The sequence below is a fragment of the Artibeus jamaicensis genome, unplaced genomic scaffold (genome assembly GCF_021234435.1).
Source record: "Artibeus jamaicensis isolate MK-2021 breed Jamaican fruit bat unplaced genomic scaffold, CSHL_Jam_final contig_1128, whole genome shotgun sequence".
NCBI classification, from domain to species: Eukaryota; Metazoa; Chordata; class Mammalia; order Chiroptera; family Phyllostomidae; genus Artibeus; species Artibeus jamaicensis.
In genome coordinates, this window is record NW_026521220.1 from 2768227 (window position 1) to 2783458 (window position 15232).

The following is a 15232-nucleotide window of genomic DNA, read 5'->3' on the forward strand; positions in this document are numbered from 1 at the left end:
GTGTTTTTTTTCAAAACATGGGAGATGGGGGGGCCTGGTGGACCCTCAAGTTTGCCAGAACCTCTCTGGAGCGATTCTCAGTGGGCTAGGGTATTTGCCTGAACACAACCCTGGAGTGTCTCAGCCCAGCTCTTCCTTGGTCACCATGCAGGTGGCTTCCCTTCAGGGATAGCTGGGGACAGGACAAAGCTGAGACTCCTCTTCGGTGCACAGGAAGTGGGGGCCAGCCCCTTGCCCTGTACTCCCTACCTCATGTACACACTTGGCCATTGGCTGTGATTTCTGACTCTGCTTTGCTTTGGGATTAATCATAAAACACCAAGCTCTGCTGTAACTTCCTTTATTCAAAGGGCCTGGGAGAACCACCCCAAGATCCAGCTCCAGCTGGGTCAGCTCTTGGCTATTCCCAGGGCTGAGCCAGAGGTTGAGACTTAAGACTTACCCCTAGTGTCCCTCTTGGCTGTCCCTTTGCACCTGCAGTGGGGGACAGAGGAGCCTGTGTGCTAAAGCCCTGGGTTCTTATCACAGAAACAGTGATAGTGCTTCAGCAGTTGTTTATTCTGACCATTGTGGCCCAACTGGTCCAAAAATAACAGGTGTGTGTGTAATGTATATGTCCACAGGGTGCAGGAGCTATGGCCCATAGGGACAGGAATGCCCAAGACAGGACAGCTGGGTGTCAGGCCCTGTTGGTTATTGCCCCATGGTGTTTTGGGGTGAGGCAAGGACTTGAGCCACTTGGTGTCTGCCCGTGATGCAGGCTGAGCCCTGTTGTGGAAGGGCTGGTTTCCACTGCTCCAGGGCCTAGGAAGGAGGGGAGGACCCGGCTTCCTGGTGGGTTTCACCAGGGGACCCTGGTGAGTACTGGGTGGGAGGGTCCTGAGGCTCCAGGGTCTGTGTGTCATTGGGGTGCTCCATCCTCTCGAACAAGATGAGCATCTCACAGTGCGGGGTCTGCGGGAACAGGTCGACGGCCACAGCCTTGACTGGCCGGAAGGGGGTGCCCTTCACCCGGTTAGATGGGGCTCTGCAGAGGCTGTGGTGGGAAGGGAGCAGTCAAGGTCTGCCTCGTGGCTGGGCGCTGGCCCCATTTCACTTCAGACCCCCACCTCACACTCACTCGACAAAGTTGCCCATGGCCGCCCGGGGGTTGCAGGAGACATAAAGGAGACGCCTGAGATTCTCAGCTCTGCGGATGGCCAGGATCACTTTGGAATCTGAGGAGGCAGATTCCTCAAGACAGGGTTCCCACCTCAAGGGAAGAATGGAGGGCCAGTGGATCTGGTCATCAAGCCTGAGGCTACACAGCCCGGAGTGCCACCTGGATGTCATTGCCCTCCTCTTCCCTGTACTACCCTTAAGTGGAGGCTACTCACGAAGGCCAGCACGGGGTGGGTCCAGGATGGCAATGAGCTGCTGGGAGGCCAGTTTGCTCACCAGGACGGGCACCAGGTCCTCGGCCCTCCCACAGTGGAATTCGACATTGCTCAACTCTGCAGATGGCACAGCAACCCTGCTGGGACCCGGGACACCTGGCCCCACAGGACCCGCCTGAGGCCTGGTGTCCTGAAGGCCCTGACCAGAGGTGCCTGGGAAAACACTGGCATGGCAGTACGCTTGCCCTCCCCCCAGGTGGTCCCGGGCACACTGGGTGCACGTTAGGGGACGTGTTGTGCCTTCTGCACAGCTTCCCCCTTCTTGCCCTAGAAGCATATAGTGGGTTCCAAGGGTTGTGCTGAGGTGCACAGCAGGGGTGACTGCCCTGTGTGGGGCCCCAGCTCTCACCATTGCTGTGGGCGTTCACCCGGGCATCCTCCACAGCCTCCTGGCACAGCTCGATCCCCACAACTCTCTTCACCTTCTGAATCAAGGAAAGCACACAGGCTGACAGTGCCCTGCACTACCCCAGGAGCTTCTTGGGGAGGAGAATAGCAGGAGGCATTGTTGGGGTATATGAGAGGGTATGGGACAGGCTGGGGGTTTTGGGGGGGTGTGGTCACGAAGTGGTGCTAACCCAAGGGTGGGGTAGGGAGAGGGCACCTTCAGCTGGGGCAGCAGGGCTTACCTGGGCCAGGGCCAGGCCAATGGTGCCGGTGCCACAGCACACATCCAGCACAGTGCTCTCCGAGTCCAGGTGGGCCCAGTCCTGGATGACTGTGTAGAGCACCTCGGCAGCTGGGCTGTTCACCTGGACGGTGGGCCAGCACCACCACCCAAGTTAACCTTCCCTCCTGCAGCCCCAGCCAAGTGCCTTCATCCCCTGGGGTCCTCCCCTGCCCCGAGGCCTGTGGCCTAGTGCTTGGCTCACTTACCCTCTTTCTAGGTCTCCTGATCCCATTCCTCTCCACCTCTAACTGCCTAAGGACCCCAGGGCTAGTCCTGCCACTGCCTCACTACCCACAGGATGCTGGGCAACCTCACCCAGGGCCCCAGTTTTAAAAGCCACTCGATGCTGACCCCCTTCCTCCCAACCTACGGTCTTCTAAGTGCCACATGTATGGGATCACACCTCACCCCCCGCCACCCAGCAGCATCAGGCATGAAGACCTCACCAGAGCTCACACTAGAGCCCTGGTGTCACCTCATCTCCCACTGCCCACATGTGGTTTTCCAGCAGGGCTGTCACAAAGGTCCAGTGAGTGCAAATGACTTTCTGCCCCACTGCCCTTGTGGCTCCCTGGCCTGAGTGCTCTCCCTGAGACCTCTGCATGTGAACAGTTTGTTGCCACCCTTACCCATACCCCAGTTATGTCCCGGTATCACATCAGGTCTCCCTCTCTGTGTCTTTACGACCCCCCAGGACTCTGGCCTACCTGGAAGAAGGCGTGAGGGGAGATCTGGAAGGTCAACCCCAGCAGGTCTTCCTGGATGTACCGGTCCCCAGCTACGTGCTCCAGGGGCAGACCCTCTTGGCTGGGAGTCTTTCTGTGGGTGGTGGGGCCAGTCATTATCACCGGCATTCGAAAGGACCCGCACCATCCTCCCACCCTGGCTCCTTACCGCTGTCCCTCCTGCACGAAGTAGAGGCAGGTCACCCCACTGGCTTTGCCCGGACCCCCTATGAAGTACTGTGCCAATGAGGCCTTCAGCCCTGCAAGCTCCTCGGGGCTCAGTTTCTGGAGGAGACAGTAGAAAAGGCTGTAAGGCTGTGTTGCATGCAGCCTGCTCCAGCCAGGGCACCCTCCTAAACTGAGACCTGAGGATGGAAGTAGGCAATGGCCATGGCTTGGCCTCGGCGGCTGGTGCGCACAGTCAGCTGCTTCCAGTGGCCTGAGTATGTTTCTGGGTCATATGCAGAATATGGAGTAGACCTGTGGGAGTCATGAACAGCCCTGAGTCCCCAACATCTGCTGATCAGAACTGGCTGACCAGCTTCCTTACTTTTTCCTTCAGCCACACCCACTGGGCCACAATGACAGGACCCTCCCCTCCCCGACCAGTGGCTGGACCCAGGCTCTTTGCCACCAGACCCTCTCAGAACACCTGAAGCCCTCACCCCAATCCCCAAATCCTCACCGGATAAACTCCTGGAAGGCCTTCACGACCTGCTTGGTGGCCTCAGGGATGTGCACGGTGTCAAAGGGGGACGCAACAGCACATGTCCCGCCTTTGTACTTTCCCAGCCGGCAGCCGACAGTGTTGTCCTCCCCGTCCACCCCGACTCCCACCAGAAACTCACACTTGTTGCGATACTCGGTCTGCAGGGTGGGCAGAAGGAGGCAGAGAGATACGCTGACCTTACCCTGGAGCCCACCACTTGTGCGTGGAGGGAACCACAGTGAACGAGTGAGTAGGTGATGACCATATGTGAGAGGCCCCAGACCCTCCACAGGACACGGCAGTCCTGGGGACAAGGCCGAAAACAAGCAGTCTTGGGACCAACATGAGTAGTTGATGCAAAGCAGGAGGAGGAGGGATGGGTGATGACAGCTTCTTTAAGGGCACCGGGTGAAGGTCTGTGGGCCTGACCTGCTGGGGTGACGGCATGATCCCCTCCAGTGGGCAGCAGGCTTTGCTGTGCTTGTGCCTCTGTGAGAGCAGCCAGGGCAGCAGGGCACGGTTGGTTTTCCCAATTTCCCTATGGAGTGAGGTGGGGCTGGGGTTAGACTCAGCCCACTGCCATCAACCCATCTCCAGCTACTGTCCAAATGCCCAGGTGCCTGGGCCTCTCCCCTCGGGTCTTACTGCCCCCACTCATAACACAGGGAACCTACTGGCTGGCTCCCCCAGAGCCTGTGCAGACGCCGAGGGTGTCTGTATAGGGCGCAGGGAGGACTGAGCAAGCATGGAGCTGAACAGAGTTCAGTGTCAAGGGGGTGTCCACACTCACTTGGCAAGCTTCTGCAGCACCTGTTCACACTCAAGCCGCTTCTGATCAAGCTGCTCCGCATACGGCACAGTCCAAAGAGGGGTCACTACGTCAGCCACACATGTGGATGGCACTTCACTCTCATCCTCACGCTGTCTCTTCCTGGCCATGGGATCGGCCTTGGGTTTGGCCAGACGCACGCTGAGAGGGCGACCCTTCCAGAGGGCACCGTGCAGCACACGCAAGGCCTTGTCCCGCTCAGTGGCACTGCGGAATGTCACAAAGGCGCAAGGAGGTTGGCCAAAGAGTTTGGTTTTATGGGGCTGCAAGCCAAAGCGTCCCAGAAAGCGCCGGACATCACTGAAGCTGACATGGCGCGGCACGTTCTGCAGCTCCAACTTGAAGATCTCCGAAGTGAACAAGTCGTCCCTGATGTAGTTGTAGAGCCCAGGCTGAGGCCCTGACTCAGCAGGTGCCCCAGTCCCCTGTTCTTCCTTCTCCTCATGAGGGGCTGGGGCTACAGAGATGCCCAGGGCACTGCTGCTGTCCTCGCTGCAGCCCTCCATTGTCCCCAGGCCCTGGGTGAAGACAGGCAGGGGCTTGGATGACGGCTGGACTCTGGGTCCTCACTGCCCCACATGCAGATCTCCAGTAGTGCAACCCACACCCAGTCCCACCCCTTTCCATCATTCTCAGCTTCCACTCCCTTCCTCTCCTATCTCAGCCCTCATTCCCAAGAGTTTCCCACCACGCCCCCACCTTCAGCCTCTCCCATTAAGTCAACCACCTCTGCCCCATTGAAGGGAGATGCCCCGCCAGGATCACCCTTCAATGTACCTCATTGTCTAGCTTGTCATTCATTGTCCCGTCCATCCGCTGCATGGACTAAGAGCCGCACGAGGGCCGCCTCACCCTGGGCCTGGCGGACGGGAGACTCTCAAAGTGCTGGTTTAGCGCCCTGAGGCCGCTCCCACCCGGCTTCAAGCCAAGGGCGGGGCTGGAACCCTTTGTGCTCAGGTCCCAGTATCAGGCGTGGAGTGCACGGTACACCGCCCACCAACCAGGGTCCCGCGCCAGCCACTCGCCCCGCCGGTCGCTATCCCGACAGTCAGCGCGTGCAGGCTAGGCGGTGCGTCGCCGTCATTTTGACTTCCTATACGTCATCACTGAGCGCCGGCTCCGGCGCCGGCGTGTAGCTGCGGCTTTAGCGAGCACGAGGACCGCGCGAGGCTGTGGGGCGGAAGTGCGCGCGAGGGCCGCCGGGAAAGCACGCTCCTCAGACTGCCAAGAGGGCCGGGCATGCGCCACGGGCATTTTGGCGGGAAGCGCGGGGCGGGCTGGACAATGAGGGTGTCCGTCGCCTGAGCCAATAAAGCTGCACTTGTTTTGAATCGCGGCGCGTTTCCCGCCGCTGGGGTCAGGGGTCAGGGTTCGGGTCGCGGGGCGGAGGGAAGAGCGAGCGGGCGGGTGGGAGGCGCCGGCGCCAGACAGAGAGTGGAGGAGCTAGGAGTAGCCGCCGAGAGGCCCCGGAGCCAGCGAGGACCAAGCCAGCCGAGCCGCCACCGCCGCCTCGCCGCCATGGCGGCAACCAAGGTGCGGCTGGGCCCGGGCGGGTACTAGTCGGGGGCTGGGGGCCCGGGGCGGCTATTGGCGGCCACGTGGGCGGTCCGCGCAGTCGCCGCCAACCCCCACTGGCCTGCGGTCTCGGCGCTTGCGGGTCTCCGGGGCGCGTCGCCGTGGCCCGTTTCCATGGCCCAGGGTCGTGTTGTGCGGAGTGCGGCCTGGGGGCTGGAGACCTTCGGGGCTGAGACGCTCGGGACTTAGGGGCTCGGGCCTGGGGATTGCGGGGCGCCCGCGCGACCTTGGGGTGGCCCCAATGTCCAAGCTCCTTGGTCTCGTGTTCACTTCACTGCACGCCTAGGACGCAGGGCTGGCGGCTGGTTTCCTCCGACTCGGCCCACTTTTGGGCTTTCCAAGATCTTGCATCCCTCCCTCCCTTCTGTCGTCTGAGCAGCACTTCATTCATTCTGTCCTAGTCTCGAACCGCCACAGGCCTCTGCGGCGTAAGCTCTTGCATTCCCGTAGGGTCCAGGACGCGCCGACCCAGGGTGGGGGCGGCTTTGTTGGCAGCGGGTGTCTGCTCTGCTGAGCTGGCCGCTGCGGAGCCGCAGTGCTGTCCCACGAAGGAAAGCAGCGAAGGGCTTATCTTTTCTTTTCGGCTTGAGTCTGGTAATGAAGTGTCCAGATTTCTTACAGTTTTATAGATTACCAAGCCACGTGTTCTATACGAGCTGAACCTAAAATGATAATCTTTATGCTCTATAATTCTCTAAACTAGAACAGAATTTAATGGTTCTTATTTATACGACTCCTTTGGATTTAATTTCCAAACCAAGATAAAGTTGCTGACAGAACTCCTTTTAAAACCTGGCAGTCACAACTTTTTCTTCTAGTAAGCAAGTGCACACATTTTTCTCAACCAGTAAAAACTGAAAGGGTTGTTTTTTGGTTGAAGGATAACATTGTTCTCTTCAGTCCATTGTGTCTTTTATAGTCTACACTTGGCAGTATTGTTATCCACCTTTTATAGATGAGGATATTGAGGCTTAAGGAAATGGGGTGGTTTTTTCCAGGCCACTGGGTTAGTATTAGTAGGTGGCTGAGTTTTAGGAGTCCCAATCAGATGTGATTCATGCATCTGGGGTGGGTGCTGAAGCCCAGTGTGTCTCACTTTGCTGGACAGATAGACAGACTTTCCTAGTGTGGAAGGCTGTGACCTTAATTTCTTGCTTTCGGGTGAGGCCATTAGGGACAGCCAGTTAGGGCTGCCCACTGTGGGGCCTGGTGAGCCTGGCTTGCAGGGCAGGTACACTGCCTTCCGTCAACTCTGCACACCCTGTTCCCCCCACAGGACATCCATGAGGACCATGACACTTCCACTGAGAATGCAGACGAGTCCAACCATGACCCTCAGTTTGAGCCCATAGTTTCTCTTCCTGAGCAAGAAATTAAAACGCTGGAAGAAGATGAAGAGGAGCTTTTCAAAATGTAAGCTGATCTTGCTTCAGGAAGAGATCTGTTTGGTTTAAGACGGAAATCGTGGTTTTTATGGGTACTAAAGTGTTGGCCTGGCCTTTAATTGGACCGAGGCTGAGGAAAGAGCCTGGAACTGTGTGGTGACTAATCCCACGTGGAAATCAAGGCTGCTGCTAGGATGCACTCATCAGGTAACTCCTCACCGGGTGCCCTGCAGCCCCCTGCAGCCCCGTGGCCAGTGCCGTGGAGGACACAGGCACTCCCACCGTCCTGCCACCGCTCCTCCATCTGCAGTGGTGCACTGCCCCCGAGCCCCTCCAACTCACACGGCCTCTTTCCTTCTGTTGAGCTGGGAGTCTCTGCCGTTACTGTTATCTTTCATCTTTTACTACTGTCTTGTTTTTTTTGCTATAGATTTTGGCAGTCTGAAGCTTGTGAATCCCTGATTCATTGTTTTTAATGCACAAAATTGTACCTGGTGTTACGGAGAAAAGTGGGTGGTGGTATAGTTACTGAGATTACTTTTTAAAAATTACTCTAAATGTGCTTCTTGGCCTCTTCAGTGAGAAGCTGAAGGGCCAGTGTTTTGTTTTGTCTTATTTTTTCATTGTTTTGTTCTGTTGTGGGGGGTGGCATCGTTTTTGAAGCGGTGCCTGTGGCCTGTAGGCTCGGAATTGCAGGAAATGGTACAAATCAGTGGGAATAGGTTGTAGTGTTGCCCCTGTCCAGGCTTGTGGAACTCCTGCCCCTGTTCAGACCTATCCTAGATACCGGGTTACAGTTTAAGTGCTTTGCTCTGGATGGGGGCAGGGGAGCAGAAGCAGTCACCAACACTGGGCACCCTGCCTCTAAGGCAGGGAGCCGGGGAGACCACCTTCCCACAACTCCCAAGGGCCCGGGAAAGGAGAATCGCGTGTTCCCTTTGGTTTCAGAAGGTGGTGGGCATCTCCCCGAAGACACTCATTCTCCTGGGCTCTGCCTGGCCCAGAAATGCTGCTGCAGCCCAGGGCTGGCTCCTCCTAAAAGTGAGGACTGTCGGTGGCACTGCTGCTGTCGGTTCTTGTCCCCTCGGGGGGTGGGGGGTGGGGGTGCTCCTGGTGTGCTGGTCACAGGCCCTTCCTGAGGGAAGAGAGGCCAGCAGGTCTGGCCTTTGTATCCGGGCCCTCAGGACTCTAGGTCAAAGTCCCAGAGGTGTCCTTGTGAGAGCGTGGCCCTGTGGCCCTGAGGCCCCAGGAAGCCCCTGCACAGTGTCCAGAGACACGCATTGCAGGTTCAGGGGAGCTGCTTTGCTGAGGAGTCAGGTCCTTCTGTTAGAGAATGTTCTTTTTGTCAAGCTAAAACTTGGAATTTGCTTTTTCAGTTTTTTTGGTGACATTTTACCATGTAGTTTTTAGAATATAAAGATACAGTCATTTGTTTAATGTCCAGAAAATAAGTTTTTCCCCAGCAAGTGTTTGACTTCTCTGTTACCTTTTCTGTGTCTAACCTCTTAATGGCTTTTCTTGAAGGCGGGCAAAGCTGTTCCGATTTGCTTCAGAGAATGATCTCCCAGAATGGAAGGAACGGGGCACCGGCGATGTCAAGCTCCTAAAGCATAAAGAAAAAGGGACCATTCGCCTCCTCATGAGGAGGGACAAGACCTTGAAGATATGCGCCAACCACTATAGTAGGTGACCTCTTGGGTGTGTGTTTTCATTCTGAGTTCCCACACTCTGCATTGGGACAGCTTCAGACCTCTGAGCAGCCCACTCTCGGGGCTGCGCTGGGAACCCAGGAGCACACTGGTACATGGAGTGCTCGCTCACAGTGTGTTTTTTTAATTTAAACTAGGAAATGAGTTTTCCCAACGTGCCTCAGAACTCAGAGCAGACCTGCAGAGAAGCTAACCGCGCACAGGGGTGTGGAGTCTGGGCAGGCAGGACCGAGGGGGCTGGATGCAGAGCCCCAGTGTGGGCTCGGGACCAGGCTCCGCCTGAGGGCGTGTGAGTGCATCTGTGTGTGCTCGTGTGCATCTGTGTGTGGGGCGCCTGGGCGGCGACCTTCCCACCCTTCGGTGTGTTCTGTCCCCACATAGTGTCCCCCGAGGGTGCTTTGGGATTGGAATGGGTGGGAGAAGGTGGCTGCCTCTTACTCAGGTGTCTGTGAAGCTTCGCAGGGGTGGGTGGGGCTGCCAGAGGCCTTTGGGCATGTGGGATTCCGTAGTCCTGGGCTCAGTGGGGTGTGGGGTTTTAGGGTTAGCCACGCAGGGCCCGGGCTGTGATGAGGTGACAGCTCATCAATCTTTTGGCTGCTGACCTGTCATGCAGCGCTCTGAGAACATGTGTGTTCAGAAGCCAGTGTGTCCTGGGTTTGGTTCCTGGTCTCAGGCCGTGCTGCATTTCTGGCGTCATGTGTGTCTGCCAGGCAGGATCCCTTGTCTGTCTGTGCCCGTGGGGTGAGCACTTGCAGGAGCCAGAGTGGAACAGCCCTCAAGGGTGATGCAGAAGGGTGGTGGGCTTGCAGAGGCCCTGTGGGCAGGAGGGTCCTCTATCACAGTTGTTTCTGCCCTGGTCCTTGCCCACTAGCCCAGTTCGAATTGCTTCCTCAGGGGTCTTCCTGACTCCTGTGGTTTTTTTAGAGCCTTGCCAGTTTGCCGGGTCACTTCCGTGTGAGTTGCAAGTGGGTTCTGGGCCTGGCGCACACCGTAGGCCCTTGATGGACTGGGTGTTCCGTGGCGGGAGAAGGCTGTGCACAGCTGGGGCGGCACACAGGCTTGTGGGGTGTCTGAGTCGGCTGGGCAGCCGTGGTGATGTGCTGCCCAGTGCCAGAGATCTCCATGCCCAAGTCTTCTGCTGCTGGCGTATTGCCGGGCATGGTTTTGGGTTGCTTCTGTTCTTTGGGGAGCTGGTCTCCCTTGTTCCCCTTGGGTTTGCATAGAGCCTGAGGAGACGGGGTAGGTTTGCTTATTCCACGCCATCTGGCTGTGTCTTCCACGGCATGTGACCATGCCACAAGGATCCTGGCACCCACTCTGGTAGCCTTGTGCCTCCCTGCTGGTCTCCCTGGACAGTGCAAGGCTGTGTTGGTTTGACTGTGCATCTTTCTGGGTGATCACCCCACTTCCCAGCTTCTGGCCGTCTGTTGACTCCCACCTCCCAGTGGGCCAGGTCCCCAACGGTGTGGCTGAGTGTGGCCACAGCCACGCGGTAGACAGTCTTCACAGGGAGGGCTGGGTCTGCTTGGCATCGTGCCCTAGTCTGACCTGGGTCTGGGAGGTTAGAGCAGGGGGCTGGGTGTGATCGGCTGCATTGGCTTTGGAGCCCTTATCTGCATTGGGATTAGAGACCGTCACTAAGGTGGCCTCATGGTCAAGGAGCAGGCCACCCTGTTCCCAGATTTAGGGTGGCCCTGGTTTAAAGAGAATGTGGGCATTTTTTAAAGAGGTTTGGGTAAATTCCAGATTGTCCCAAATCATCCCTGTTTTGACCAAAGTGGGGTGTTGTGTTGGCAGCCAGGACCGCAGCTGTGGTGGGTGGCTGGGGTAGCAAGCTGGCTGTGTGGCAGTGGGCACTGTCCTCATGGGGCTTCTTCTGCAGTTACGCCAATGATGGAGCTGAAGCCAAACGCGGGCAGTGACCGTGCCTGGGTCTGGAACACCCACGCCGACTTTGCCGATGAGCGCCCCAAGCCGGAGCTGCTGGCCATCCGCTTCCTCAATGCTGAGAGTGAGCAGGAGGGTGGGCGGGCCTCTGGGCGGGCCTGACTGTCCCGCTGCCTGTTTTACAGTGTCAGGGTGCCGTCGCTCTTTGGGGAGAGGTGATGGTACCTGGGAAGCTGTTTGGGGGACTTTCTGCCCTGCTGTCTGGTGGCCCCTCAAGGAAGGGATCTAAGTGCAGCCAAGCTGTGCGCCTTCAAGGCCACCCCCAGACTGAGTCCATGAGCAGTGCTTTCCCCTCTTAACCTCAAAGGAGGCTGTGCCAGCTGGTTTCCCCTTACCATCACCTGGGTGCCAGCAGGGCTGTGCTAAGATCCATAGGCCCAGGCTCACCTCTCCCCTACTTGGGTGTCTTTCCAGCCCAGACTGTCAAAAGCTGTGCCTAGTGGGTCCTGGGGGACTTGGGTGGGTGCCGGGGTCCAGTGGCCTAGTAGCTCACCATCAGATGCTGAGTGGACCTCACTTCTGCTCTAGGAACGGGGCCTGCCCAGCGTCTACTTTCAACATGAGTAGAGATCAGAGTGCCTGAGGAGGAGGGCCCAGGCCCTTGGTGGCATGAAGCTGCCACACTGTGCTGCTGTGCCCAAATTGTCACAGAGTCAGATGGAAGGAGACGGCCCAGCATGGCTACTAGCCTCGGCAGGGACCCAGGAAACAGTCACTGCACGGGCTAGGCAGAAGTGGGCCCGGGGCCGCATTAGACGGCCTGGCTTTTCCTTAGGTCAGAATGGCTGCGAGACAGGCCCTCTGGGTCCTGGCTCTGCACACTCATTGGGTTCGTCCTCTTCACTGCTCCGGGCTCTGAGGCAGTCTCTCTTCTTTTCACAGATGCACAGAAATTCAAGACAAAGTTTGAAGAGTGCAGGAAAGAGATCGAAGAGCGAGAAAAGAAAGGTGATGCGGTGTTGGCGGGTGGGGGCCTACTTGCAGACTCACTCTGCACCTGGCTGCAGTCCCAGGCAGGTGCTTTTTTCGTCTGCCACAGAAACATTCCAGAGTACTGGGACTGCCTTGACCTGTCGAGGGTGACGCAGCTGCCCTGGGACATGGTGCTTTTTGGGGAGGGAGCTGGCCGTCCAAGCCCCAAGTGCATACTCAATGGTCTGGCCTTGTGGCACTTGGGCAGGTGAAGTCACAGCGTCTGACTGGAGCCCTGCGGAGGCTGAACGGGCTTCGAGAGGTGCTCAGGGTCACTTGCTTATGCAGGGCCTGACAGTGGCCGCCATAGCAAGTGACCAGATGTGACTGAGCAGACTGACTGAGATCCCAGGCACGAGTGTGTGTTTATTCAGGAGGCTCTGGAGGCACCTGGTAGAACAGTCTGTCTGTGAGGAGCGTGTCGGCTCACACGTGGCAGGTGCATCTGGCTGCGGTCTGGGCTGGGGAGGCTGGCGCTTCTCTGCTTTCTTACTGTGTTCCCGTGTTTCAGGAGGATCAGGCAGAAACGATAATGCTGAGAAAGTGACTGAAAAGCTAGAAGCGCTTTCAGTGAAGGAGGAGGGCAAGGAGTCTGAAGACGAGGAGACCAAGGAAAAAGCTGAGGAGAAGCAATAAGTCCTCTGCCCTTGTTTTCTGTTCCTTCCTTTTCCTTTTTTTAAAAAGAATTTGCCCTGGCCCTTTTCGGTTTGTTTTTATTCTGTTTTGTTTTTACGAGGGACTTTATATAAAGAACTGAATTCTAGCATTCAGGTGTTTTTTTTCTAAGTTTTTGCCCTATCGAAGATGATTTCAGAAAATCCATTCCCCAGTCATGAAAATGTACTGTGCTAACTTTCTTTTCCATAGTGGAAACACTTATTTATAGTCATCAAAAATAGTGAATAAACAACACATTGGAAACCTTCATGGAGGGCAGGACCGTGTGTGCGCCGGCCTGTGCTGGCTCCAGGGTGTGGGGCGGCGCTCAGGCTCTGACCCTGCCGGTCATGCTTGTTCTGTCCTGGACTTGGGGCTGCTATGGGGCAGCTGGGCCGGGGGAGGCCAGTGCTGGGTGCACTGCCTCCTGAAGGCCTTATGTGCCTTTGCCCTGTGGTGAGGAGTGGGGAGGCCTTCCGCGCGCCCCCCCCCCCGCCTTTGGGGAAGTGAAAGGGAGACCACCATATTCCTTGGCTTTGGTACAGGGAGGCCAAGCAGACCGCCATCCAGGCTTTGGCCAAGGCTGTCTTTGCTCAGCCTCACCCAGGGACAGGCCAGTCCCATGGCACACATGTGCAGTTTGTGGCAGTGTCGGCAGGGCTCGGCCCCACTGCCACCATCACTGGAGAAAACCACTCCATCGTCCTCCTGACATCTCTATCTAGGTGGAATCACAGATACCTGTAATAGCTTTAAATAATGGATGCTTTCAAGAATGCAAATGGGTTAGTGCCATTTGGGGGTTTGGCTTGTAGATGGGCTACCTCTGTAGACATCCTATGTAGGGGAGAAGTGCTGGCAGGCTTTCGAAAGCACGTAGTCTCACCTGTGATGGTGTGTTCCTGGGAAGGTAACCTCTGAAGAGCCGTGTGTGGCCTCCCCACCTTCCAGCAGGGGAGGAGCTGAGGTGGACCAAGCCAGAGTGGGTACTCATGCCTCCTGTGGCTGTTTTCCATTAACACTTCCCAGAGGCGCTTCACAGTGTGGAACGTCTGTGGGGCCCTGTGTGTCCTGTAATGTTTGTCAACTTTAAACTTGTGTCTGTGGTCAGCCTGGGGGATGCACCTCTAAAGGAAGCCACTCAGGCTTTAACACTGAAGATGTCACTGGCCAATTTTGTGTGTCCTGGCAGCCCTAGGCCTCGGCACAGGTCAACATCAGTGGGATGGGTTTTCCCACCCCAGGAGGGACACCGGAACTTGGACATCTCACCCCACTTCAGCTGGAATTGTGCTGTGAAGGGCAGATGTCTTCCCTGTGAGGCCTCTGTCGGGTGCATTATATGGAGGGTCCCAGGGGCTTGATCCTCCAGGGAAGGGTGGTCAGACATGCCTTTAGGCATAGAATGGATGTTTAACACTGCCTGGGACCCCAATAAAAGACAATGCCCCACTTGATGTAAAACCCCAGGCTGACTTCCTCTTGAGTAGGAAGATGTAACTGCAAGCTGGGAAGGCCCCTTGAAATTGCTGGAGGACAGAGCTGCGCTGTGACCAGGCGCATTTAAACCTGCAGCTGTTAGCACACACAATGTGCTGCAGTGGGCAGTGCAAGCAAGGATGCAGTAGGGTTCCTTTAGCCCTACAACCGCCTGCCCCCAGCCAGTATTTTCAGGTGGGCTCCCTGTGGCACAGAGGTGGTGGTGAAAAGCCAGAATTTGGGTGCTAGCAGTATTGGGAATGAAAAGAGGTGAGTTGACCTATGACCTTTTCATTCCTTGGCTGGAGTATTCTTGGGCTGTGGCCTAACTGGGTCCATCCCACCTGGGACCCCCTCTGCCCAGGCAGACTGCAGGCACGTCAACAAAGAGGCATGAGTGTCCCTTCTTCCTATGACCAGCATTTGGCACACTACAGTTTTCAGCTGTCCTGGCACCCCTACACAGAGCAGAGCCCTGCTCTGGGTGCAGTGGGTGAGTCTGGGGAGCCTCGCCTGATGAGTGGGTCTGTGTCCAGGCCCAGTTACCACAGGAGGGGTGGTGGTGTTCTATGAACAGAGCTGCAGAAAGGCAAGAACAAGGGTGAAGCTGCGGTAGGGCATGGTTTGGCTGGAGTGGTGTCCTTGGTTCCCCGCCCCCCCCAGGACCTGTTTGTAATGGTAGGCCATCATAGGGCCATGTTATCTCAGAAAGCCACGAGAGGGGTCTGGTCCAGGTGGGGCCTGTTCTTTGTTCACCTTTGCACTCTGAATCCCCCCCGCTGCCCCAGACCCCCTCTCAGAGCTAGTCCCCCATGCTCTGGGCCTCCTGGAGTGAGCAGAGGCCACAGTGGGGTGTTGTGGGAGAAAGTGCATCACCGTATCTGCTGTCAAGCTGCCTTAACGACGAGGTCTGGCCCCCATCTTGAGTTCTTTAACAGCGGCTCACAGCCTGCAGCCTTCGAAGCTGGGGCCTTAAGAAGGCCCACCTACTGGCAAGGAAGGGCCTCCAGGCCAAGAAGCCCCAGGGCCTCTGGCAGCTTGACCTGAGGAGATGGCCGCTGTGTCATGCACGGCCACGGATGGAGACACTTGCTGGTGCTCACTGGAGAGGCTGTGGAGCTTGATCCAAGTCCCAGCCT

The 15232-nt window shown here is 57.1% G+C and overlaps 2 protein-coding genes and 1 non-coding gene across 5 annotated transcripts; 2 read left to right on the forward strand and 1 right to left on the reverse strand.

The window, feature by feature from the left end:
• Positions 1-324: 324 nt before the first annotated feature.
• TRMT2A (tRNA methyltransferase 2 homolog A) lies at positions 325-5437 on the reverse strand. 3 transcript variants are annotated; one of them, XM_037141229.2, is made up of 12 exons: positions 5147-5437; positions 4331-4887; positions 3970-4078; positions 3517-3698; positions 3197-3311; positions 3001-3116; positions 2814-2925; positions 2066-2188; positions 1786-1861; positions 1377-1493; positions 1121-1217; positions 325-1036 (listed from the first exon to the last, which is right to left on the reverse strand). In XM_037141229.2, the coding sequence occupies exons 1-12, from the start codon at positions 5189-5191 to the stop codon at positions 805-807; spliced, it is 1881 nt and encodes a 626-aa protein (XP_036997124.2). In that variant the 5' UTR covers positions 5192-5437; the 3' UTR covers positions 325-804. The 3 variants fall into 3 exon arrangements, with proteins under 3 accessions (XP_036997124.2, XP_036997114.2, XP_036997139.1); XM_037141219.2 differs by having other exon boundaries at positions 1377-1532; XM_037141244.2 differs by lacking the exon at positions 325-1036 and having other exon boundaries at positions 1127-1252; positions 1377-1532.
• A 303-nt stretch (positions 5438-5740) lies between these two features.
• Positions 5741-12884, forward strand: RANBP1 (RAN binding protein 1). The gene is made up of 6 exons (XM_037141256.2): positions 5741-5902; positions 7221-7357; positions 8854-9011; positions 10921-11049; positions 11868-11933; positions 12469-12884. The coding sequence occupies exons 1-6, from the start codon at positions 5888-5890 to the stop codon at positions 12591-12593; spliced, it is 630 nt and encodes a 209-aa protein (XP_036997151.1). The 5' UTR covers positions 5741-5887; the 3' UTR covers positions 12594-12884.
• Positions 11966-12091, forward strand: LOC119046655 (small nucleolar RNA SNORA77). Its single transcript, XR_005082027.1, has one exon. It is a non-coding gene; the product is annotated as a small nucleolar RNA SNORA77 (small nucleolar RNA).
• Positions 12885-15232: the final 2348 nt, after the last annotated feature.